Below are 26,550 nucleotides of genomic sequence, written 5' to 3'. Positions count from 1 at the left end.
ACCCATTGTGATGCAAAGTCAGGCGATAGTGAACAGCTAATGAAGCACCAGCATAAAAGTGACAGCATGTGGAGGTGGGGGGAAGAAAGAGGTAGATAAATATGCAAGAACATTCTCAGAACGAAGGCCTCAGGGAAGCCTGTCCCAGAAGCCAGCACACAATAATGCAGCTCAGTGCAGCGCAGTCCCGCATCACGCAGACGGGTGTGGGAAATGGACTAGCAGGAAAGCAATTCCATCAACTCATTCAAACACACAGCTAGAGCCAGAGGCAATTGATTTTGGGAAATTAGGATTTCATAGCTCTTCGATCCTAAGATGTGTTTCTGGTAATTTATCTATCTATCTATCCATCTATCTATAGCTGGAGATTTGAACTCCAGGACCTTGCATTTGCTTGGCAGTCACTCTACTACTTGAACCATACCTGTAGACCCCCCCCCCTTTTTTTTTTTTGCCAGTCCTGGGCTTGAGCTCAGGGCCTGAGCACTGTCCTTGGACTTTCTCAAGGCTAGAGCTCTACCACTTGAGCCTCTGCACCACTTCTGGCTTTTTTTTCTATGTATGTGGTACCAAGGAATCGAACCCCGGTCTTCGTGCATGCTAGGCAAGCACTCTACCACTAGGCCAAACTCCTTGGCCCCCCTAGACCCTTTTTGCTTTCATTATTTTTCTAATAAAGTCTCACTTTTTGCCATGGACAGCCTGGACTGTGATTTTCTTTTTTATGCCTCCTGAGTAGGAGAAAGGTACGCACTACTCTGCCAGTCTATTTATTGATCAAAACCGGTGTCTCTTGTACTTCTTTTTGCCCAGGTTGATCTTGAACCTCAATCTCAGTAGCAAGGATTATGGGCATGAGCCACTGAGCCTAACTGCATTTTACCATATTTTAATGTTTGGAAAATCATGTGAGCCAGTTGCTAATGGATCAAGTCTATAATTCTAGTTATTCAGGAAGCTGAGATCTGAGAATCAAAGTTCAAAGCCAGCTTGGGGCAGATAAATCCAAGAGACTTTCATGTCCAGTTAATCAGCAAAAATTAGAGGCTCAAGTGGTAGAGCACTACCCTTGAGCAAAAAAAAGCTAAGGGAAAATGTGAGACCCAGAGTTCAAGCCTTAGCTAGTTCTGGCACAAAAATCAACAAAACCAGAAACAAAACAAAACAATGGTGTGTACTTACAGTGGATGTTCAGGCATGGGGAGAGGGGACACATTACCTGCGCAGGCCATCGTAACTGCCTTTATCTGTATGAAATTAGTCGCATGTAGAGGAATTTCTTCATTCAATTGTCACCTCAGCCGACCACAGCAATCCACACAGAATTTGAACTTAAACTTAGATTCCTAATTGTTGCCTAAAACATCTTTTTCAAACTTACACTATAATGGTGTATGGACATGAAAAGTTATTGTACATGCAGAAGATCGTCTGCCAGATACCAGGCAATGCAATTAAAGGCAGTAGAAATTGCCAAACCATAGATAGCTACCCTAAAGAAATGCTTGCCCATATGCACAAAGAGACATTTACAAGGATGTTAATTATAGCACTGTTTGTAAGAGCAAATAATTAGAAACAACCTAAATGTCCACCATTAGAGAACTCACACGGGAAGATCTCCAAAACAAACTGCTATGTGGAAAAAGCTACTGAGTATGTGCAGAATGATTTACTGTATGTAAAACCCTGTAATTGCTATACCAGTGCATATGTGTGCATAAATCCACAGGTAATGTTTTGAAACCTCATGCCTCACAGAGCATTGCCCTAGGAAAACTCAATTTGAGACTTCAGGCCTGTTATTTAAAGACTTGCATTCCTATACAAAATGGTTTTGTATTATGTGAATTTTTACAATGTGAATGTAATCATGTATACAAACTTAAAAAGTCATCTCACCAGGTTCTGATGGCTACCTATAATCCTAGCTATTCAGTAGGCTGAGACCTGGAGATTATGGTTCAAAGCCAGCCCCGGCAGGAAAGTTTGTGAGACTCTTATCTCCAACAAATTACCAAAAATCTGTAAATGGATTGTGGCTCAAGGGGTAGAGCACTAACCTTGAACACAAAAGTTCAGGGACAGTGAGTTCAAGTCCCAATACTGGCACACAGACACATACACAGAGACATAGACACATACACACACACACAGAGCCGTCTTAGAAATATGGCAGTCGGAATCTATTTGTTGTTACTGTTTTGTTTTTGGTCAGTCATGGGCCTTGGACTCTGGGCCTGGGTGTTGTCCCTGAGCTCTTCAGCTCAAGGCTCCTGCCCTACACCTTTAGTCACAGCACCACTTCTGGTTTTCTTGTAGTTAATTGGTGATAAGAGTATGAGGGTCTTTAGTGCCCAGGCTGGCTTTGAACCAAGATCCTCAGGTCTCAGCTTCCTGAGTAGCTAGGATTATAGTAGTGCTGGGGATTGAACTGAGGGCTTCACTTTGCTAGGCAAGTGCTCGACCACCTGAGTCATAACCCCAGTTAATCTATAAGAAATAGGATATGGGCTGTGAGTTTGGATTAGTCATAGAGTGCTTGCCTAGCATGCATGAAGACCCAGGCTCAATTCCTTGGTACCACATACATAGAAAGAATTGGAAATGGGGTGGGGGGAGTAAAAGAGGGACAAAAGCATGAGAAGGGGTATCAATGTATCCACTCCCACCTGTCAATGTAACTGTAACCCCTCTATACCCAACAATAAAATAAAATAAAATAAAAAAGGAAGGGCCGGGAGTTGGGCCTAGTGGTAGAGTGCTTGCCTAGCATGCACAAAGACCTGGGTTCGATTCCTTGGTACCACATACATAGAAAGAAGCTGGAAGTGGTGCTGAGGCTCAAGTGGTAGAGCTCTAGCCTTGAGAAAGTCCAAGGACAGTGCTCAGGCCCTGAGCTCAAGCCCAGGACTGGCAAAAAAGAAAAGAAAAGAAAAAGCTGGAAGTGGTGCTGTGGCTCAAGTGGTAAAGAGCTAGCCTTGAGAAAGCCCAAGGACAGTGCCCAGACCATGAGTTCAACCCCCAGGACTGGCAAAAGAAAAAAAGAAAACAAAAGCAAGCAAGCAAGCAAGCAAGCAAGAAAGAAAGGGGATACTGGGAAAATACATTTATTAGCCATTATAATATTAAGCTATAGAGGTCAATAGTGATGAACTCCCAACAACTATGTTATTCTCAAAATATTAGTTGACATGAGTAGTGATAATCCTTATTTTGCCAGTGATTGGTGCAGCAAGAGACAGGTGACCAAACTCTAGTGAATGGCTGTCTTCTGGGAATCCTGGGAAAGGTCTCTTCCCAAATAAAGAGTGGCAGATAAAAGGTATAACCACTTGGGCCAGGAGTTTGCCTAGTGGTAGAGTGCTTGCCTAGCATGCACGAAGACCCCAGCAAAGCAGGGTGAAACTAACTCTCTGTAAAGAAAAACATTTTTTTTTTTAAAAAAGTATTACTTAAGGAGTGGAGGGTTTCTCTTAATTTCAGTAAAACTGTCCACACACTCGAATAAAAGAACTTCAAAACTGTCATAAAAAAGACTTGGTGAAGGTACGTTGACACATCTCTGGTATCCTAGCACTGCTGAGGCTGAGGCAGGATAACTTAAGGTCAGAGCCAGTCTACACAGAGGCCAGCCTCAAAAAAAGGGGCAGGGAGAGTAGACAAGTCATCAAATATAATTATTAAAAAAAACCCCATGAACTCAATCTTACCAATAGTCAAAGATAATCTTCTGAAGCTAAGAGAAAAGTCAATTTGCAGGAGTTTTTGTTTTTGTTTTTAAATATGTCAGAGCTCATTGCTTAAATAGTTTACAAAAGGCTGTTTCTAGTCTGTGCCTGGTTTTCCTTACTCAGTTAAAGGTGACTTCTGTTATACAGCTCTATATTTTTAATATATCAAGTATACATATTTCAATATTATCAAATAAACATTTTTTCTTTCTGCTATGTATTCTTTGTATCATCAAGATTGTTTAGGGCTGGGGATATGGTTGGAGTTGTAAAGCACCTGCCTAGCAAATGCAAGGACCTCAATTTAAACTCTAGTACCAATTTTCAAAAAAGAAAGAAATTCTACTGCTCCTTCAGTGGTCATCTCTGTTTAACTGGTCAAGTTTTAAAACACTACCTTTCACATTTAGGCCTTTAATCTCTCTGGAATTTATTTTTGTATGTGACATAAAATAGAGATCTTTTTCCTTCACTGCATAGGGCAAAGAGTTCCACCTGGGTAAAAGGATGGGAGTCTCCCACAGCTCTGACCCTTAGCTCCCTCCTCTCTCCAGAGGGAGCCACAGTAGCTATGTTCTCATGTCCTGCCCAGATGATCTGGGCATCTACAAGTGTGCATGTACCATCTTTACAAGCAAATCCCAGCAGAGTGGAGTGATGCTTAGCAAATGCTGGTGAATATCTGAATACTCCAGTCCCTAATACTGCATCTGAGCAGCAGTGATTAAATGGCATAGGTTTTCTAATAGCTTGGGAATATGGGGAGAATGTCATAATCCATACTGCAGTATCACCATTTCTAGACTGGAAAATCAGCCTGTAAATCTAGCTGTGAGCTGACTATGTGGAAGACTGCAGCTAACACAATCCCACTCTGAGAAGCTCCCTCTTGCCACAGCAGTTGTCCCTGGCTTCACATTCTGCATTAGGTTTCCTATGGTCATAGATAAATGCTCAAGCCCTTTTTCTTCCTTTGTTCATCTTCTCTCCCTCTGCCTCACACCTTTTCTGCCTCTGAGTTTCTCTGCTTTCTGACTGGTAAAATATCTGAATTGGAAGGCCATTTTATTCAGGAAATACTGTATATCAGGTCCTGGGCAAGTTTCCCTGGGACACCTATGGGATCCCTGTATAATTTCTGTTCATTGGACCTTTCCCTAAAACCCAGGGGCTGTGCAGCTCATTCTAATCACAGACTCTGCTTTGTTTATTTATTTTTGTTTATTTATTTATTTCTTCAGGAGATCTTGCCACCTCTGCTGTGCTCCCATTTATCTAAGTATAGACTACACCCTTTCTTGTGCACATCTGTTTTTGTCTTTTTTGTGTGTATATGTCAGTCTTTAGCTTGAACTCAGGGCCTGCACTGCCTCTGAGCTTCTTTTGTTCAAGTCTCCAGTGCTATACTATTTGAGCCACAGCTCCAACTTCCAGCTCCTCCTCCTCCTCTCCTTTTTTTCTTCTTCTTCTTCCTCTTCCTCCTCCTCTTCTTCACCTTCCCTCCTCCCCCTCTCCCCTCCTCCTCCTCCTCCTCCTGCTCCTCCTCCTCCTCCTCCTCCTCCTCCTCCTCCTCCTCCTCCTCCTCCTCCTCCTCCTCCTCCTCCTCCTCCTCCTCCTTCTTCTTCTTCTTCTTCTTCTTCTTCTTCTTCTTCTTCTTCTTCTTCTTCATTTATTGAGATAAGAGTCTCATAGAAGCTGGGAACCAATGGCTCATGCCTGTAATCCTAACAACTCAGGAGGCTAAGATCTGAGGATCATGGTCCAAAGCCAGCCTGGGCACAAAAGTTCCTGAGACTCTTATCTCCAATTAACCACCAGAAAACCAAAAGTGGCACTGTGGCTCAAGTGGTAGAGTGCTAGCCTTGAGCTAAAGAGCTCAGGGCCAAGGTCCAGGCCCATGACCAACCCCCCAAAAAGTCTCACAGACTTTCATACCCTGGCTGGCTTCAAACTGCAATTATCAGAGCTTAACTTCTTGAGTAGTTAGGACTCCAATCGTGAGCCATCAGCACCCAGCTGGACTTCCTATTTTTAGTAAGACAGCTGACATCTGAATACATACACTATACAGAGAACTCATATAACTCATTCTGAGCATCTGGCCCACAAACCCCTTCTCTTCCCAGGATCTTCATGCCTGGTCCATCAGGTATTGGTGTCCTATGAGCATTTGTGTTGTTGCAATTTGGGGATCAGCACGTCTTACCTCAGCCTACCTCTACAGGTCTTTTTATGCTTGCTGGTGAATTTACAGGCATGCCAGGTCCGTGTCTCTGTTCCTTAAATATGAGCCACAGGCCTCCCTCATCCAAGGCAGTCATGCATAGTTGCTAAGTCACCAGGGAGATTTTCTTCAGCTGACTGAGACCCACTGGTTTTGTCCTTCAGGGGCCTGACCAAGCTGAAAACTCATGCTGCTTCTGAGACTCTTTTTACATTCGAGCTCCACTCATTTTTTCAGAAAGCTCTAACATGAGGGTTCTTCAATGGCTCCTCAGAATCCATGGGGTGCTCTCTCCCTTTCTCTCTCCTCTCTCCCTCTTCCCCTCATCTCTATCCCTTTCCCTCTTTTTCTCTCCAAATATTCTCTATAAATAATCCAGTTCATGTTAGATTCCTAAAATTTAGGAAGCACTGGAAGATTATTTAGATATAATATCTAAGAGAGTTCATCTTCTATGAGACTTTGTAGTATTTGTCACTGGAATAGTTGATTTTTATGCCATTTTGAGTACTTGTTCACTCCTTGGTCCCCAAATATCAAGTCTGTTGAGGCCCCTGGTTGGGGCAGGTGGAGGGGGGTTAAATTTTACTCAGGTGTTGGGAGAAGGACAATGTTTGATCTCCATGAACACTGCTTTAGAAATACAAGCATCCTGCTGGGCACAGCATCTCACGCCTATAATCCTAGGTACTGGTGAGACTGAGATCTTAGGATTGAGGTTCAAAGCCAGCCCGGGCACTAAAGTCTGTGAGACTCTTATCTCCAATTAACCACCAGAAAACCAGAAATGATGCTGTGGTTCAGGGGGTAGGGTGGTAGCCTTGAGCTGAAGAGCTCAGGGATAGCGCCCAGGTCCAGAGTTCAAGCTCCAGGACAGACAAAAAAAGAAAGAAAGAAAGAAAGAAAGAAAGAGAGAGAGAGAGAGAGAGAGAGAGAGAGAGAGAGAGAGAGAGAGAGAGAGAGAGAAAAGAAGGAACAAAGAAAAAACAAGCATCTCCATTTTATAGTGGAGGAAGCCATGGCCTGAAGAGTTGGATCGCATGGCTAGGACTGGTAATGACTGGTGGGCCACAGATCATCTGTCTATACCCACTGACCAAAAGACTGGACAAGGGTGATGGTGAATACCTATACAAAACCAGAGCACTGGCAGTCATAGGCACACGTGGGGTGCTGCTGTGAAACCCCAACTGGGACTACCCAGCAGCGCTTCCTGGTAGAAATGGTGTGTAAGCTGAGTCAAGGAGACTTGGCAGCCAAGGGTGGGTGGAGGAGTGGGTAAGAGCAGGCATCCTGGCCAGCAGGGCCAAGAACCTGAGATACCATAGAGAAAAAGATGTGCCATAGCTGTAAAAGCAAGAGCAGAGCAGGTCCAGGAAGGCATGAGTGACCAAGAGGGGAGCCCACAGGCAATGAATGCCTCATAATGTGCCTCTAACTGCCACGGAGGAAGCACCTGGCCCAGGGCCCAGGGCCCAGCACACCTGCTGCCTGCTACTCACAGGGGAGGAGGGGTGGAGGAACAGCATGCCAAGGGATCTGTGATCTGGTTGGGGTGGATGGGGCTCAGGTAGCACTGCAGAGCCACCTTGGGAAGAGGGAAGGCAGGGTAGCCTGAACACAAAGAAAGGGCAGTGGAGAAAAAGAGATTACAAAGACTCATTCAATCTGAGGCAGAGGGGTCTGGAGGATTATTCCTGGTGGGGGGTGGGGTGGGGGAACACAGGTATGATGAAAACAGACCTTCTGCCTGGATATCCTATCCAATGGCTCCACAGTGAGCACAGAGATCTTTCTTGTGGTCATGAACTGTATTTTGACCTTGCACAAGAGGGACTGCTGGGGAATGGCACTGGAAGAAACGATTTGCAGGATTGCAAAGGATGCTGAGGTTGGTATTTCTGGTCCACATGGGAAGGTTGCTGTGTGGAAGGAGATGGCTGAGGCTTGAGGTTCAGGACTACCCCACTGTGGAGCTCATGCCCTGATGGGGGCCTTGATTAGTTGACTGCATCCATTGCTATTCCCTTTTCCACAGATAGAGCCATGCAGGCTGAGGGTAACCATCAGGGCTTCCTGCCTGCATCCAAGCTTGGGGCACCAAGTTTAGAGAAGTGCTGAGATGACCTCTGGGGTTTTCACCTCTCAAAAACCCCTACCCAGTTCTGAGAGCAACTTGTCTAGTCCTCCGGCAGTGTCCTTCCCGCTCCCCTCCCTGCCTTTCCTTAAGGCCTCACAAAAAGGCTGTTTGTGGGAACTACCTCCCCAAGAACGGTGTCTGCTCCTGGAGAATGGTGGCTGGACCTAAGGGTGTGTATTTTTCCGATGCTTCCTCTATTGACCTTTAATTACACTGTTTGCCCAGCTTCCCAAACCATTAACTTCCACCTCACAGCAACTTCCCGTCAATTAATGGAGGGCCTGCTCTGAGCTCGAGCTCCTGAACACAATTAAGCGTGACAGTCCACAAATAAGAAAGAACTGGAGAATTAATTAAGGTCTAAACAAATTAATTACCAGTCCCCAATCGATTCCAATGCCAGCACACATGCTCCTGGGCTCACCGTCTTTCCTAACATCTCCATGTATAAATAGAAACTGAGATTTCCCACGTGATTGCTGCTCTAGACCGGGGGAATGAGGAGCTCTGAAACCACCTTGAGAGAGAGGGGGGATTCAGGGGGCACCCAAGGCTTCCCATCAACGCAGAGCAATGCACCTGTGCACCCCCCCCACACTCACTCCCAGCTGAAAAGCTAGGGGGGCCAGCCTGGAGGGAGTAGTCCTGATAACCCAGCCACCTCTGGGCACATCTCTCTTTCTCAGCTATTGAGAGCAGGGGGCCTCAGAGGCCTGGGCTTTGGCTACCTTAGTATAATTTTCAACAAGTCCGAATTCACTAATTCTTTTGGAAATGAACATGGCACCCTCTGTCCTGGGATCCTCCTAGCACAAAATGAGGATCATGGGGGAGGGTAGGGGGGTAGGGGGAGGGAGGGAGGGGAGAGAGAGGAAGAGAGGGGGAGAGAGAGAGACAGACAGAGAGACAGAGAGAGAGACAGACAGACAGACAGAGAGAGACAGAGAGAGACAGAGAGAGAGACAGAGACAGAGAGAGAGAGAGAGAGAGAGAGAGAGAGAGAGAGAGAGAGAGAGAGAGAGAGAGAGAGAGAGAGAGAGAGCGAGAGCGCTGTGTGACCTTTAGGAAGTCCAGGTCAGGCTGACAGAAACTGCTGAGGTGCCCACACAGAATGGGGCTCAAGTGAGGTGTGAGGAGGGGAGGAGCATCCTGCCCCTGGGGATCACAGGTCTTTCTTAACAGCATGGAGTCCAGAGAAGAGATGTCTCCTCTTATCTCCTCAGCTTAGCGTTGGGCAGGATCCCCAAGATCTGGGCAGAGCAGTGGGGAGACGCACTGGATTGCTGGAAGCCTCCTCTTCCACACACATCACACACACACACACACACACACACACACACACACACACACATACACACATACACACACATATACACATACACACATACACACATATATACACACACATACACATACACACACATACACACACACACACACACACACACCTCCTAATAAGACTTCATAAGACACTTCCACTTGCTTCTACCTATTTCCCCCTAGCACTCCTGTCTCCTTATCATGTGAGTACCCCAGAGGGACAATTGACCCCATTAACAAGACATTTCTCAGAAGCATCTGCCAGTAGTCCAGGGCAGGCTCGGGCTGCTCTAGCCCAGAGGGAAGATGAGGATGGAAGTCCAGCTACCCTGCAGGGTGGCACAGAGATGCTCTGGAGAACAAGGGACAGGGAAGCCGGGTGGTGAGAAAATGCTGGCTTTTGGCCCCTGCTGGGTGAGGGGCATCCTTTTTGCCTCACAGCACTGTGGCAGCCCAGAGCAGGGCAGTTGGAAAGAGCCTGTTTGCAGATGGGTCTAAGCTGCAGCAAGGGCCAGCTTCTTTCAAGATCCTGGCCAAGCACAATTGTCAGGGTTACAAATCACACTGCATGTGATTTGTGCAACTGGCTTGGGGTATGCTGACTCTTAAGTTGCCTAGCAGATGCTGGACTTGAGTAAGTGGGAGCTTGAAGGCTGTGTATGAAGGGAAAGATGGGAGGGAAATCAGGCTGGAGAAAAAAAGAGTGGCAGGTCAGAAAGGCTCAGAAAGGAAAAAGGGCCTGTCCTCTGAAGGGGACCCAGATAAGTTAAGACCACCTCAAGGTCACACAGCAAGATGGCAGTGGAGCAGGGTTGGAACAGGCCCCTGGCAAAGTTCTTATCTGAGGCTTGGCTCGGGAACAGATTACATCTGGTGGAGTCCCAGATCCAGTCCAGGGCAGCTAAAAGTTGCCCTTTCTCAGGCTGTTTTTGACCCTTTAGCCCAAAAGCCATGAACACCAGTTGGGCAGCCACACTGGCTCAATTAAGCCCTTAACAAAGTTAGATCTAAAGAGTTCCATTAATGGTCCATAACAGAAATAGCTGAGAGTTCATTAAAAGTGTGGAGTTGCTATAGCAATTATCTGGGTTGGCTGAATGGTTGGTTTGGGGAGTTCATTAGCCCCTGGGCCATGGAGGAGGTGAGGTTTCCCTGTATACATCTCCCACTTTCTTGTGGGGAATTTGCAGGTGCTCTAAAGAACTTTCCTGCCAAGGGAGTCTGGTCTGTGGCCTCATTTCCTTCCTTCCTTCCTTCCTTCCTTCCTTCCTTCCTTCCTTCCTTCCTTCCTTCCTCCCTCCCTCCCTCCCTCCCTCCCTCCCTCCTTCCCTCCCTCCCTTCTCCCTTCCCTTTTTACTTCCTTCCTCTTTTCTTTCTCTCTCTCTTCCTTTCTTTCTCCTTCTCTCTCCCTTTCCCTCTCTCTCTTTCCTTTTTCCTTCCTTTCTTTTTTTCTCCAGTACCAGGTTTTAAACTCAGGGCCTTACATTCACTGGCTTGCTCACTAGTGCCCTACCACTTGAGTCATACATCTAACTTGACTTTTTTTTTTTTGCCAGATGTGGGCCTTGAACTCAGGGCCTGAGTACTGTCCTTGTCCTTGGGCTTTCTTAAGACTAGAGCTCTACCACTTGGGCCACATCACCACTTGCGCCTTTTTCTGTGTATGTGGTAGCAAGAAATCGAACCTGGGTATTCCTGCATGCTAGGCAAGCACTCTACCACTAGGCCAAACTCTCACCCCTATCTTGACTTTTTGTGGGTCATTTTAGAGACAAAATCTGACGGACATTTTGATCTGGACTGGCTTTGAACCAAAATACTCTGGATATCAGTTTTCTGTGTAGCTAGGCTACTGGTTATTCATTTCTTTTTGGAAAAAAGATTCTGTTATAATGTCTATGCCTCCAAAGAAGGCATGTTTCTTTGTGGTATCCTAAGGGCCCAGAGGAAGCCTTGAACATTTTCTGTACCAGAACCCCTTGACCCATGAGGCATACATACCCGCATAGAATAATGCCTCTAAATGCATAAAAAATGTCCAAGAATCACCAGGGATTATATTAGTACAAGTATCAATTTTTTAAAATTGTGATTTCATAAGAGATGTATCTTTTTTGGTTGTCAATTGTGAGGTTTGAACTCTGGACTTGAGTATTATCCCCGAGCTCTTTTTGCTCAAGGCTAGCTAGCACTCTACCTTTGAACCACAGCACCACTTCTTGTTTTCTGGTGGGTCAGTTGGAGATAAGAGATTTTGGGGGACTTTTCTGTCAGGACTGGCTTCAAACCCTGATCCTTAGATCTCAGCCTCCTGAGTAGCTAGGACTATAGGTATGAGCTACTGGTGCCAGGCTGAGATGTAGCTCTTAAAGAATGAGTTGAAAAATGAGACTAAGTAGTACTTTTGACTAATGTTGAGCATACATGACAGTTTAAGGTCACTGAGTAATGACAATGTGTCATTAAAGTAGTGGTGATTTCTACTGGTGACACAGGTCCTGCTTCTTACTATGGTTTGTTGAGTATATTCGTGACAGAAGGAAACATTTTCCCAAGTTCCCAGGATCCATTGCACTCTGATGATCATGTCCTCACCCTGCCTCCCCCGGGGACTTGCGAGTCTCTGGATTAAGAATCCTTATGTTGAGGACCAGGAATATGGCCTAGTGGTAGAGTGCTTGCTTAGTGTGCATGAAGCCCTGGGTTCAATTCCTTGGTACCAATACACAGAAAAAGCCAGAAGGGATGCTGTGACTCAAGTGGTAGAGTGCTAGTCTTGAGGAAAGACCAAGGAAAGCGCTCAAGCCCCGAGGTCAAGCCCCAGGATTGGCACAAAAGAAAAAAAAAGAATCCTTGTGTTGGTTAGTGCCAGAGGCTCACATCTGTACTCCTAGCAACTCAGGGGGTTGAGATACAGAAGATCTTGATTTAAAGTTAACCTGGGCAGAAAACCCCTCAGAATTCCATCTCCATTTCACCAGCAAAATGATGGACTGGAGGAGTAGTTCAAGTGGTAGAGCACCAGCGTTGAATAAAAAAGCCAATTGAGAATGTGAGGCTCTGAGTTCAAGCCACAATGCTGGTGTGTGCACACATTTGCACACATACACAGGAATCTACACTAAAAGCTGAGCCTCAAGCACAGAGCTGGTCATCCTTTCTTCTAGCTGCACACATTTGTGCCAGATATCCCAGCCCAGAGCCAAAAGGCATCAGGAGAGGTGTGGGTGAGCCATCTATCCAGCTGACAGGGAGCTGGACCACCCTCCCGTACTGCCATGACATACTACACACACAGATCTGTGCTCTGTACATCTTACCTACGGCAGGGAATGGCACGAATCTCTGGACGAGAAGGCGGGTGGCTGGGGTGAACTTGTTGGCTTTCTGAACCAGGACATTGAGGCCCACCTTCAAAACAAAAACAAAAACAGTGTATGATGGTGCCACAGTGGGTCATGGGAGAGAGGGGACAGAACTGGAGGGAAAGCAGTGAGAAGCGGCCATTGTCCCTCTTCAAGGACCTCTTGTAAACCTTCCCCAGAAGTTACAATCCCCTCTCTGCCTTACTCCCCACTCCCCAGTGTGCAGGCACAGCTCTGCAAAGCCAGCTTGCATTAAAAGCTGGGGAGAAGCTTGGTCAGAAGGCCTAGGGCCTTTGCCAGTGCTGGTCTCCATGCCTGTTGTGGCTCACCCAAATCAGGCCACACCTGTAGTCTCTGGCTCTCCTCCCCCGCCCCCAGTTCTGTCTCCACAATCACCTGTCAGGAATGTGACCTGAGGCAGTTAAGTCATCAACCATTCTCTCCATCCAGTTGCCTTAAGCTAGAAAGGGGTAGTACCTTCTATAACACCCAATACTGTGACAACAGTATATGCAAAGGGGTAAGCATGAACTTAGCACATAAGAAGCCCTAATACGCCAAGCATTGGTGGGTCACACCTGTAATCCAATCTACAATGGAAGCTGAAATCTGAGGATCATGGTTCAAAGCCAGCCTGGGCAGGGAAGTACTTGAAACTCTTATCTCCAATTAACCACCAGAAAACCGGAAGTGCAACTGTGGTTCAAAGTAATAGAGTATTAGCCTTAAGCAAAAGAGCTCAGGGAAAGTGCCCAGGCCCTGAGTTCAAGTCCCACACTTGCCCTTCCCCCCTAAAAAAAAAAAGAAGCCTCATAAATGTAGCCATCATGTAATAAAAATGAAATCGGCATCACCCTTTCACATCCTCAGAATTCCTTCCCAGCATTCAGCCTGCAGCTCATGGCTCTGATGCCTTCATGGAACTAGGAATGAAGGATCATATGCCGCTTTCATTTTTGTATGCCCAGCAGTCAGGCCTGCATTTCTAGTGGCACGTAGTACATGCTCAATGAGCTGGTTATTGAAGAATAAGTGCATGGACCAACAAAGGAATGATTGGACAGAGCTCAGTACAGACTGGAAAGAGCTTGTTGGAGGAGAGGCGGGCAGGTGAAACCATCAGGACTGGTTGGTGGGGAAAAGTACATGAGCCCAAGAACGGAGAGAGAACCCACAAGATGCCTGTGGCCAGACCAGTAGCAATGCATGGAGGCCTCCACTGCCTGAAACTGAGGTCAGAGCCTTGTCTTGATGGTCTTCCTTTTCCTCTGGCTTTCTGTCACCCATGCTGGCTGGGATCTGAGCTTAGACAGAAGTGGTGGGAGACCATCTTTTGCCTCTTTCAGGTCCTTGTTGAACTAGATGGGCCCTGGACTCCTGTTTGGCCCATTCCTATGAGGAATTCTTAGGAAAATCTGTACCTTGTTTGTTTTCCCCCTCTGCCCAAATGGAGCCCCCGTTTGGTTAATTCTATCTTGTAGCTTATTTGGAGGCTGTTAAAAACAGACCCTGGGGACCCTCAGCAGTGATTGTTCCGTATCTCATTATCTTCCCTGAACCTGATTATTAGCTCTGATTTTTCTGATCGCTAGCTGCTGTTCATGATGAGTTGTGTGCCATTAATGCCAGCTGGTTCCCTTAAACAGGACCCACCGTGCCAGGGAAAACGAGCTGGTATTCGAAGCCCCCAGCCACTTGGCTTTTTAATTTTAATGGGCTCAACCAAATGTTCCAGGCCAAAGGGCCCCGAGAAAACAGAACAGACGGGCTCCCAGGCCCCAGTCTGCAGTCCATCCTGGGTTTCTTCCCAGGCTGTGGCTGTCCAAGGTATGTGACAATGAGAAGGAGCAAGGGTAAGTGGCCACTTGCTTTCTCTTGCTTTTGGGCCATCACTGGCGGGTGGGCAGTGTGATCACACTGCCTCTTAGTGAACCCCAACTAAATGCAGGTCCTCTTCACACTTTGTGGTCCCAGTTCAGGCTTGGGTATGCTGGCCTGCTCTCAGATACATCCACGTACTTCATTCTATATCACCACATCCACGCAGGGCCCGCCATTTAAGCTTTACGCTTTTTGTTGTTGTTGCTGTTGCTTGTGGAGCTTGAACTCAGGGATTGGGTGCTGTCCCTATAAGTTTTGTTGCTCAGGGCTAGCCTCTACCACTTTGAGCCACAGCTCCATTTCCAGTCTTCTGGTAGTTAAAGAATGTCACAGAGATTCCCACCCAGGTTGACTTCAACTCACGATCCTCAGATCTCAGTCTCCTGAGTAGCTAGGATTACAGAGGTGAGGCACCAGCACTTGTCTTAAAGTTTCATTCTTAGCTACTCAGGAGGCTTAGATCTGAGGATTGCTGTTCAAAGTCAGCCCAGGCAGAAAAGTCCCCCCGAGACTCTTACCTCCAATTAACCATTCAAAAACCAGAAGTAGTACTGTGGCTCAAGTGGCAGATCATCAACCTTGAGCAGAAAGAGGCTTAAAGACAATACCCAGGCCCTGAGTTCAAGCTCCACAATCAGCCAACACACACACAGACACACACACACACACACACACACACACACACACACACACACACACACACACGCGGAAGCGTGGTGCTTCAATGTTTGAGTGCCACTGAATACTGGTGTTCTGCACTACAACAGTACTATCCACAAAATGGAAAGGGGCTGACCAGCACCAAGAAACAAGAAACACGGGTGGGATGGGAGCTTCACAATATATAACTAGTGTCATGGGGCTGGTAGCTCTATCCTTGAGTTCCAGCATCCCTCCACACCAGCAGCAGCCTGATTTCTGAAAGGCTATAGAGAAGACACTAGATGGGACTGAATCCTCCACTGGCCACACATGCAGCCTCCTGGCGGATACCACTCAATGCCTTCCCACTCCACCTTCACCCACCTGCTTCCACTCCTGTCTGCCCCATCTCCTCCCACAGCCGTCCAAGTTGTCTTTGACACTGGATGTAGACTTGCTCAAGCTGATCACTTGAGCCAAGACACACGTGTGATCACTTGGTCATGAAGGCCTGCCAGGCTCTAGTCACCTGTCATGGCCACCCCCATTTCTATCCCTCTTGGCTCCTCCCATGACAAATTTTCCCCAGCCTGGCCCTCCCTCACCTCCTTACTTTTAGCCTAAACACCAAACCTCTTCTTACCTCGGGGTGCTTGAAAAGCCTGAAACTTTTTCCTTCAAAATACCTATCACAGTAAGTATATATTTACTGTGTGTGTGTGTGTGTGTGTGTGTGTGTGTGTGTGTGTGTGTGTGTGTGTGCGCATGCGCGCGTGTGCACGTGCTGGTTCTGGGGCCTAGACACTGTCAGGGCCTAACCACTGTCCCTCAGGGTAACCTTAACCACTCAAACCACACCTCTACTTCTAGCTTTTTCCTTTGTGTGTGTGTAGAGGAGTGGTTTTTTTCACTTTTTATTTTTTGGTGTGAATTGGAGATAAGAGTCTCAAAGACTTTCCTGTCTGATATGGTTTCAAACCACATTCCTCAGAACATCAGATCAGCCTCTTGTGTAGCTAGGATTATACCAGTGGTTCATGACTATAATCCTAGCTACTTAGGAAGTTGAGATCTAGAGGATGATGGTTCAAAGCCAGCTCAGTAAGAAAAGTCTGTGAAAGTCCATCTCTAAAATAACCAGTACAAAGTAATCTGGAGGAGTAACTCACATGGCAGAACTCCAGCTTGTGAGCAAGCAAGCCAAGAGGTGCCAGGCCCTTAGTTTAAACACTGACTCCATAGAAAAGTAAAGACAAAACATGTATCTGACTAAACCTTGAATAGTATATAACTGTTTTTTTACCTGCAGATTCTTCACTAATCTTTTTTTCTAACAACAGCCACTAAACATGGGGATATGGGGCTTTCATCTCTCTTATTCTCACTGAAATCCAAGTGTGTGCTGAAATAAATGCGTGTATGTGGGGGGAGGCAAGGACTGTGACCTCCACTTCTAGAATAAATAAAATAAATGGTTTCTGAGATTAGAAGATAGAAAGAAAAAACAAACAAGAGATTCGCTTTATGAACTACTGCTGTCCATCTTAGCAATCACCGAGAACCATTACTACACATGCTATGGGGAGTGGTCCTGAAGGATGAAGGAGAGGCAGGGATAGTATGAGGTCAGAATTTAGATCCACTCTTAAATGACAGATAATTACACACTAAACAGTCATGGGTCTATGTGGGTCCTACAGGGTGGGATGGGTCAAATTGTTTATGTAATACCACAAATCCCCACCAGAGGGAACTCTTTGTAGAATAAACTTGGCTATCAAGTGGACCAATGACCTCTATGGAGGTCAATTGCCCTCCAGCCCCAGCCAGGCTGTTGCTGGGCAATGGGCTCAAGAGCAAAAGGGCAAAGGTGGCCAGGACCTAGTTATAAATAGGCTAAAGTACTAGTCATCTGTGGCTGAGTGGACTATTTGCTTGCCAGTGACAAGCATGACCCCTGGACTGTGCCCACAGGGCCCAGTTGCCACCAAGTAGAAAATCAATTACATCAGATCCCTCTATGTAGGAGGGGCCAGCAACTTGTCTCCCCAAATTACACGTGGAGCAGCTTAGCATGTGTGACTCAATGTTGCCAGCATTACCATCTTCAGGCCTCTCTACCATTTCTGATTCTGCTGTGGGGTCCATGCAATGGCATTTCATAGCAAAAGCAATAGGACAATAATCTGGTCCAGATTTTACAGGTGCTGCTGCTCCCCAAACTCCTTATTCTCTGAGAACAGAAAGCCTTGGGCACCCCCTCCCCCCACCATGGTAGAGCCAGCCAGGCCTGTCTTCCAGGAGCCAGGAACAAGTATATCCAGTGGACTTGACTCTAGCAAGAAGACAGAGGCTCAGAAATTAAAAATGAAGGTGGGTGAGGGTCTGAAAAGCCTCTCAAAAGTGTTCCTCCCATTTCTGCTGCTCTCAACATACCTGGGGAGGGACTAGCCTACGAGAAGGCCAGGTACAGTTCTACTGCCTGGAGTGAACACATTCATCTGGCTTTTTAACTTCTTTATTCCAACTGGGGAAGCAGGAAACAAACAAATAGGAGGGAAGGAGGGAGGGAGGGAGGGAGGGAGGGAGGGAGGGAGGGAGAGAGAGAGAGAGAGAGAGAGAGAGAGAGAGAGAGAGAGAGAAAGAGAGGGAAAGAGAGACACACAGAGAGAGACAGAGAGACAGAGAGACAGAGAGACAGAGAGAACAAGAGGAAAATGCCAGCTGAAAAATGTTTGAGGAAGCCTGAGCAGACTCGGTTATTAACTTTATTCGAGGCCTTTTCCTTCATCTGTAAAATGAACACTTCAATGTTGCTGCCACAGGGTAGCCGCTCCAGGAGCCATTGGTACTATTATGACTGCTTGCCAGTCTGATCATCAAGGGGACAATGAGAACAGCAAAGTGTTGGGGTCCTCTGTTCCCCTTCTGGTAGCACAAGTTAACAACCAGTTCATCCTAGGAAGGATGAAGGACCCAGCCCCTTAGGAATGGAGGTTCACATTGTCCCAGCTGAGAACTTTAGCCAGCAAAGGCCTAACTGAAGGCAAAGAGTTGGGGAGTGGGCACAAAGCATGCATCATGATCAGGCATCCTGACCCATCATGGAGGACTTTAGCTATCTTTCTTCTCATGGCTGTCCTCATCTAGGAGCTGTGTGCCTGTATCCCCGTATGTGGGGCCTGCCAACCCATGACCATTCCTCCAGTTCACTGATGCCTGAGCCCCTGCCATGCCCACGACCCCAAGCCTGGGTTGGGGTCCCTGTGTGGTCTCTTCCTCCTGAGCAAGGCCGCCCTAGCAAATCATGACAGACTCTGCTACTGCCCTATTTTATCACCATCACTCTCTGCACAGCAACCACACTCATTTCCAACAGGATGCAAATCTGATTCTGAATTCCTGTGTGTGTGTGTGTGTGTGTGTGTGTGTGTGTATTGGTGGGGAGAAGGTTGTGGTACCCTCTCTGAAACACCCATTTCTGCTGGCCCTGGCTTTCTCTATTTGTCCTATCAATCAGCCCTGTGACAGTAAAAATAGGTACCTGAAAGTCACTGTCACCATTATTCTGACTGCCACACTATTCACCACTTTCCTTTGTGGCATCCTGAAGGCCACATCAGTGTCCCCAGGCCTTGATAAGTGTATGGCATGAAACAGACCCTGCAGGGAGTCAGCGGGGTCTTGCCTGACCTTCACCTCCTGAAGACAGAGAAGTGGCCCGCAGAAGTGCTCCCCAAAGTCCAGAATGAAAACACGAGGACTGAGAGAGGCTTCCTTTGTTAAAAGCCAGCAAACTGTTAGATTTCAAAAATAACTTAAGATGGAATTTCTTTTTTATTCTCAAGTAAGAAGGCAGACATTGCCAAATCTATTTAGGAGGTTCACTGGAAGGCTGTGAACCCCGGTGGTCCTGGATTTAGCATGAAGCTTCATTAGGGGACATGCAAACTTGGGGGCTCCTGATTCAGGGGAGAGGGAAGGAGGCAGATAACAAGGCCAGGAGCTCTTCTTGGAGTAGCAGAGGTCTCTCCAGGGTCCAGAGCAGAAGCTGGCCTCTACCCTATCTCCCCTCAGTCTGGGGGATCTGCTCTCAGCCTGTCAGCCCCCATCCAGGCCGCGTGCTTGTGGGGACTCGTTTTAATTAATGCCAGAGGCGGGCCAACCACTGGGGCCGTGACACTTGTTTTCAGGTCATCTCCTCCTAACAGGCTCACTCTGGGAGGGGATTTGTCACTAATTGAAGCAGAGATCAGTTAATGAGGCCGAGGGGCCTGGGCTTCCAGAGAACAAGAGAAAGGAAAATAAAATAAAGCCTCTTTCTTTAGAGGTTTTGTGATTTCCACACACAAAAGAAAAGCAAGCAAGCTGCAGATTTTCCAAGTCAGAAACTCCGCTCCATCTGCCAAAGCAAGCCCCCTCGCTGTGTGAAGATGTGAAGACTTCAGGCGGAGGGGCGCAGCCACCTCTAAGGCTCTTCCGACGGGAGCGGAGGGGGCCTCCTGAGGCCAGCGATCAATCAGCAGCCTAATTAATAGGTATTTATGGAGCAGTCTCTGTGCTCCCCTCTGTGGGGGAGGAGACAGGTGCCTGTCCCTGGGTAACTTGTAATCCAGCTGGGGAACAAGACTCGGCTGAGGAACAATGAGAAGATAGGAACGTGGCATAGCTGAGTATGGGAAGAACAGAAGTTGCTAGGATTTGGGTCCAAGGAGAGGAAAAGCCTCTTCTATGGGACTCTGGGTCTAGGCAGGGAGGAAAGAGAGGGTGTGTTCTGTGTGAGCACAGCCCAATGTGAGGCCCTGAGTCCCTGCCAATGAGACTCCAACTTTGGGAGCCCCAGAGGCCTCAAAACCTGGGTAACCCTGCTTGCTGGTCCTGGTCTTCAGAACCCTCAGTCACCACTGTGGATGAAGTTTGGCCTTGGGAAGTGCGGGGATGAAATGCTGAAAAGCCTAGGGTGAAACCATGAGGTCTGGGACACAGAGAGGCCAGAGCTATGCAAAGAAGCTTAACTCCTGTGTCTGGAAACCCAGGCCAGGGAAGGCTCACCAAGGCAGCAAACCCCTTCACCAGAGCCTTCCCCCCAGTCCCACTTGGCCTGGCTCTTAGGTGGCCTCATCCCAACAGCTCAGGAAGCTGTGAACAGACACTCAGGCATCTCTCATCCTAAGAAGCCAAGAGGAACCCCGGTCTCAGTCCAGAATCAGGAACCCTCAAAGTCCCAAACTGGGTGGCAGAACCAAAGCAGGGTTAGAAAGCCATCTAAATAAGCTTGGCAAACATGTGGCTCCTCACAGGTGGTAAAACAAGAATTTAGGGGAGAAGAGAGAAGCTGGGCATGAGACAGGGAGCCCCCTACAGCCCCCCAATAAGAGATAACTTGGTCCATGTGAGAGGAAACTAAATGAGGCCATTTCAGGACAACTTTAAATTTCTACTTTGGAAGAATAACACATTAATTATGGTGTAGATACAACATAGTGAACAAGTGTGTGTATTTAATGAGTTTTACCAAAAGCTTAGTAAATGTGACTTCTCTCATCACATGTGATCTTTCTTTCTTTCTTTCTTTCTTTCTTTCTTTCTTTCTTTCTTTCCTTTCTTTTCTTTCTTTCCTTTCTTTTCTTTCTTTCCTTTCCTTTCTTTCTTTCTTTCCTTTCTTTTCTTTCTTTCCTTTCTTTCTTTCTTTCTTTCTTTCTTTCTTTTTCTTTTCTGGGGTTTGAACTTAGAGCCTTGTGCTAGCTCTGCTTGCTTGATTGGTATGCTGCCACTCGAACCATGCTTTGAACTGGTTAATTGAAGATGGAGTCTTATAGACTTTTCTGTTCAGGCTGGATCAAACCACAATCCTCCACTTCTCAACTAAATAGCTAGGGTTATAGGCATGAGGCTCCAGTGCCTGGCTGTGACTATATTTTGATTTGTATTTTCTAATAATCAGTGTTGTATCTTTATTGTGTTAATGGTGAACGAAATGATAAAGTTGTGAAGGGACACTTTATTCTGTAGAGCTGGATATTGGAGGTGACCTGAGTAGAAATGTAGAGAATGTCAGACATTGAGGTACAGGATGGGATAAGGGGTGGGACGAGATCCTGGAGACTTGGTTATCCATTTGCTCTGATCCAGCCCCACTGTGTGTAGTCTGCCCTCTGTCTCCATCTGGGAGCAGGTAGACCCACGATTCATCTCCCCTATGTTCATTCACTCTACAAAACTCCCCTAATAAGTAACTTCTCCACTCTCAAAGACTTGGGGAGAGTCTATGGAACCCCCTTGAATGGGCTGCATTACTGGCTGTGAAGACCAACTGCTCTAGGGAGGGCGTGGTGCATGCAGGCCCCTCCAAGAGTAGACATCTAGTCTACTAGATGTCTCCAAAACCTGAATTACTGGTCTGTGCTCTCACAGAGAGAGCTTCTTCTCTGCCTAGAAAGCCAGCCTTGGCAGTCTGTCCATAGACCCTATCCCCCACACTGTTGCCCACACTGGCTCTCCAACAGGGGTCCGCCAGCTGTATTGATCTGGTGGAGGGGAGGGGAGTTACTCACAGCAATGGAGACCGCACTGATGACAGCCCCTAGGTAGCCCTGGATAAACTTGGATGCAGGTGAAGGCTGGAAGACAGCGTAAATAAGGTGTAAAAGTAGAGCACTTCTTGGTGCCAATAATGGTGACATGTTACACATGGGGAGGAGGACTGGGTCACCGCTCTGAACCCATCACAGGTGATGGGAAGCAACACTCACTTACCTTGGTAGCATTGCGGTTTGCATAGTTGACACAAGCATTGTGGCTCTGGTTCAACCACTGAAAGGCAATAAGGGAACAAGTGAGGAGAAGCTTTTCTGGAAGGCCACAGCCCTAGAAAGACACTGTCTCTAGTGCATGGATGGTTCCCTCCATCCTGTTGGTTAGCATGACCAACTAATTGTCTCTGCTCCTGTCTGGGCTGGTTCTGAACCAATGTCCTGCGGCTCAGAAAATCCTTCTATTCTGGGCATACAAGGATGCAGCCATTGCACATCCCAGCAGTCCCATGCATCCAGTGCAAAGATAGTCCTCTCTGCTGGAACCAGGGCATTTGCTGGCCCAACAGGCCTTTGCCATATCACCTTTCTTATGGCATTTGCTGGACAGAAGATGGAATGATTGACAGCCCTGTACCTCTTTCACAAATTCCCCAGTCCAATGGGAGGGGAAACTGGGAGAGTGTGAGGGAAGGGGTAACATCATCCCAAAAGAAATCTACTATTTACCTGACTTATGTGTCTATAGCCCCCTCTGTATAAAACCTTTATAGTAACAATAATTTTTAAAAATTCCCCAGCCCAGTCAGGCACTGGTGGCTCATGCTACTCAGAAAGCTGAGATCTGAGGATCACTGATTGAAGTCAGCTCAGCCAAGCAAGAAAATCCATGCGACTCTTTTCTCCAATCAACCACTAGAAAAATAGAAGTGGAGCTGTAGTTCAAAGTGGTAGAGTGCTTGTCTTGAGCACAAAAGCTCAGGGATGGTGCCCAGGCCCTGAGTTCAAGCTTCACGACCACTACCACCACCAACAATCTCCCACCCTAATACTTGCCACTACTACTTGGCAATTCTGTTCAGGGAAAACTCTTAGGCATTTTCTCCCAGAGACAGGCAGGTGTTCCTTCCTGCCTCTCTTCCTCTGTGTAGACATGTACAAAAACATCCTTAGGCTGAGTGCTGATGGCTCACACCTGTAATCCCAGCTACTCAGGAGGCTGAGATCCGCGGATCACCGTTCAAAGCCAGCCTGGGCACAAAAGTCCATGAGGCTCTTATTTCCAATTAACCACCAGAAAACCAGAAGTGGTACTGTGGTTCAAGTGGAAGAGCTCAGGGACAGCGCCTAAGCCCAGAGTTCAAGTGCCATGACAGACCAAAAAAAGCAAAAACAACAACAAAAATCCTCAGCTAGTTTTAGGGGGCCCAACCCCATTGTCTCCACAGGTAAGGCCAGGGTGTGTGATGTAGTCCATTAATTTGGAGTTGGGGTAGATTCATCTTCCTCTATAGTTCAGAGTCAGGCTGATGACAAAAGAAGGCTGTGGCCAACTGGCCACAAGATGAGCAGCCAAGGGCAGAGTGGGCAACCACTATCAAGGTATCACATTCTAGACTAAAGCTTCTCGCCCCCATTCACCTCTGAAGGTTAGAATGATTGATAGTCACAGTCACTCTGGGATGCTGGAAGCCTTTGAAGGAGGTCAAAGTCTCAGCGTTTTTATCAGTTGTTTCTGGGACAGAGCAGTGGTATGGGGCCTGGATGGGGCAGGAGACATGGGGAGTTTCTAACCTGACCTGTTCAGCCCTTCCTTCAAGAGCCCTCTGATTAGGGAGACTCTTACCTGCCAGAAGACAGTGGATGCCAGCGTCTGGTTGGGCAAAAGAAGGCCCACTACCTGAGACCAAGAGAGAAAAGTGAAGGCTGAGCTCAGAACACAAAAGAGACACCCACGCTTTGTTTTTTGTGCCAATCCTGGGGCTTGAACACAGGGCCTGGGTGCTGCTCCTGAGCTTCTTTTACTCGAGGCTAGGGCTCTACCATTTGAGTCACAGTGCTACTTGCAACTTTTTCTGACTAGTTTATGGGAGATAAGAGTCTCCAAAACTTTTCTGCCCAGGCTGGTCTTGAACCATGATCCTCAGATCTCAGCCTCCTGGGTAGTTAGAATTACAGGAGTGAGCCATTGGCACCCAGCTTGTACATATACATATATACATACACCTTCAAACTCAGGACATCTGAACTACTTTATGCTCTGGCTATCCCATAAAGTTTTTATAAGGATCAAATACAAATTATACTAAAGGTTTTAAAGTGATTCCTAAGTAGAATTTTGGAGAAATTCTGTTATTTCTTACTCCATGAAGCAAGAATTTATATCATATTTAATCTATTGAATGGAAATGGAAACAGATGTCTAAAAAGTAGACATCTATGAATGAATGAGTGAATGAATGAATGACTAGATGGATGAATAAATAAAATCATACACAGGCCAAGTATGATCATGTAGGTGTGAATTTGTTGTTCTCAAAGGCCAAATAGACTTATTGCTTTTGCTTTATGCTGAAACTAATTGTGTGATCTTGACCCTGGCCACATCTTGACCTTCAGAGACACATGTATGCCTCCCAAGTTTATCTTTTGAGTAAGTATTTGTGTGCAAAATAACATCTACCAAGTACCACTGCATATGGGAAAAATGTGCACAACCATCCACATATTGACGTATTTATTATTCCTGTAGATAAAATGGCTCTTTGGCAAGAATTTCTGTAAGGAACAAGTATAAACATTCAATACTATGCAGTAAATCAAATTCTAGACATCCTCAGCAGCATTAGTAAATCATGTTTTAAACATTAAAATGTTTTAAAACAGCAAATGCATACGCACATTTCTATTTATTGGCCCATACCACTTTGAATAAAATTATGTAATGCAAAGCTCCAATGGAGAATTATCTTATGAGGTTTCTCTCCTAGAATAAGATCTCTATTTGTTCTTCTCTACAGTGGGGAGCTGAGGAACTTGGACTGAAAACCAGGGGATCTTGGTGTTAGAACCCCTTGTCTGTGACAGGGTCTACACAGTGGGACATCTCACAAGAGATCCAAGCACACCTCGTAGCTGGCTGGCTTCACTGGAACAAGATGGATGCTGGTGGCTTATTTCTGTAATCCTAGATATTCACAAAGTTGAGACAGGAGGATCAAGGTTCAGATCAATCCCAGGCAGGAAAGTCTATGAGACTCTTATCTCCAATTAACCACCAAAAAGCCAGAAGTAAAGCTGTGGTTCAAGTAGTAGAATCCAGCCTTGAGCAATAACACTAAAGGACAGAACCCAAGCTCTGAGTTCAAGCTCCAATATCAGCACCCAAAAGAAAAGAAAGGGGGGGTGCATAGAACATAGAGAGGAAACTGAGCCCAGAGAGGCAAGGGAGGATGGAGGAGGATGTACATTCACACATAAGCACACATGTGTATGACTGACTATCTCTGAAAGCCTGGAGAAGGGCATGCTCCCCTGTGTTGAGAGGTCAGCACACTGCCCTACCACTGCCCCCCCCCAATCATGTGAGGTTTATACAGCATGATGCTGCCATGGGCTATGAATCACAATGTTATCTTCTCCCCTGAAATCCCCACTGCCCCTTTGGGCTGTGTTTAGGCCACCCACTGGGACATCCTAAGACATTCCCAGGACACTCCCTGCATTTACCAGATACCTCGTGTCTGAGACACTGCTCATTACATTAAATTACATCTGGTCCCCTTTCTGAGTACTCTTGAGAGAAGCCTTTTCTGGTCTCAGGGTCAGAAATTGTCATTCTTAGCAACTAGTTTGCATCTGACATGAGACCCTAGATCATTTACCTGAGTCTGACCTTTAAGAAGCTTGGGCCATCTGGGGGAGGGTGGGAGGGAAAGGGGGACCAAGTCATGAGAAAGGGTATCAATGTTTGTGAAGTTATGCACCTTCTATCTGGTGAATATAGTGTAACCTTCTATTAATCACAATAAAAATAAATAAATAAATAAAAGAAGCGTGGGCCAGCTCCTCATGGCTGTATCTGTCAAAGATAGATATCTCACTGTTAGGGTCCCATGCCAGGGTTCATTCCTCATCTCATCTTCTCTTCCTAATCCAGGCCATATTATCTCCACTGCTTTATCTTATAGCACACATTTTGAGAAGTGACATCAAGTCTTTTTCAGAATAATCTAGAGTCCTAAAATAAACTAGTATCCAGGCTATGTAACATATACAATTAATGATGGCTTACAATCAGGGAGTATTTAATTCTTTTGGATGACCCTCACATCCTGCCCTAACTTGCTGTCCTCCTTGGCACAGTGAACTGTCAAAACAAACCACCGTGTGCTTTCTTAAACAGACAGCTTGATTGGTTAATGGAGTGATTTTTTAAGCCTTCCCCTGTATGTTACTTACCACAATTCTCATAACTCTAAGGATCTGATGAGATAGAGCACACACACACACACACACACACACACACACACACACACACACACACACACACACACGTGCGCGAAAGGAGGCTTGAACTCAAATCTTCATGTTTTTGCTTAGCTTTTTTTGCTCAAAGCTGATGCCCTACCACTTTGAGCTACAGTTTCACTTCCTCCCTTTCACATTTTGCAAATGGGGAAAGTGAGGCTTAAAGAAATACAGTGAA

General features: G+C 46.5%; 1 protein-coding gene across 2 annotated transcripts in view; it reads right to left on the bottom strand.

Moving 5' to 3' along the window:
* The window catches only part of Sfxn5 (sideroflexin 5), a 112,407-nt gene that overhangs the window by 29,534 nt on the left and 56,323 nt on the right, over nt 1-26,550 (bottom strand). For both annotated transcript variants that reach the window (XM_090336702.1, XM_090336703.1), the window contains exons 7-10: nt 23,689-23,742; nt 22,066-22,122; nt 21,864-21,929; nt 12,742-12,832 (exon numbers count right to left, since the gene is read on the bottom strand). In XM_090336702.1, the coding sequence (XP_090192828.1) occupies nt 12,742-12,832; nt 21,864-21,929; nt 22,066-22,122; nt 23,689-23,742 (268 nt within the window). The remainder of the gene's footprint in view (nt 1-12,741; nt 12,833-21,863; nt 21,930-22,065; nt 22,123-23,688; nt 23,743-26,550) is intronic.

Source organism: Megascapheus bottae, chromosome 7 (genome assembly GCF_031878675.1).
Source record: "Megascapheus bottae isolate mThoBot1 chromosome 7, mThoBot2.hap1, whole genome shotgun sequence".
Lineage (NCBI taxonomy): Eukaryota > Metazoa > Chordata > Mammalia > Rodentia > Geomyidae > Megascapheus > Megascapheus bottae.
Note: the sequence above shows the minus strand (reverse complement) of the source record. Positions and strands in the feature narration are given on the sequence as shown.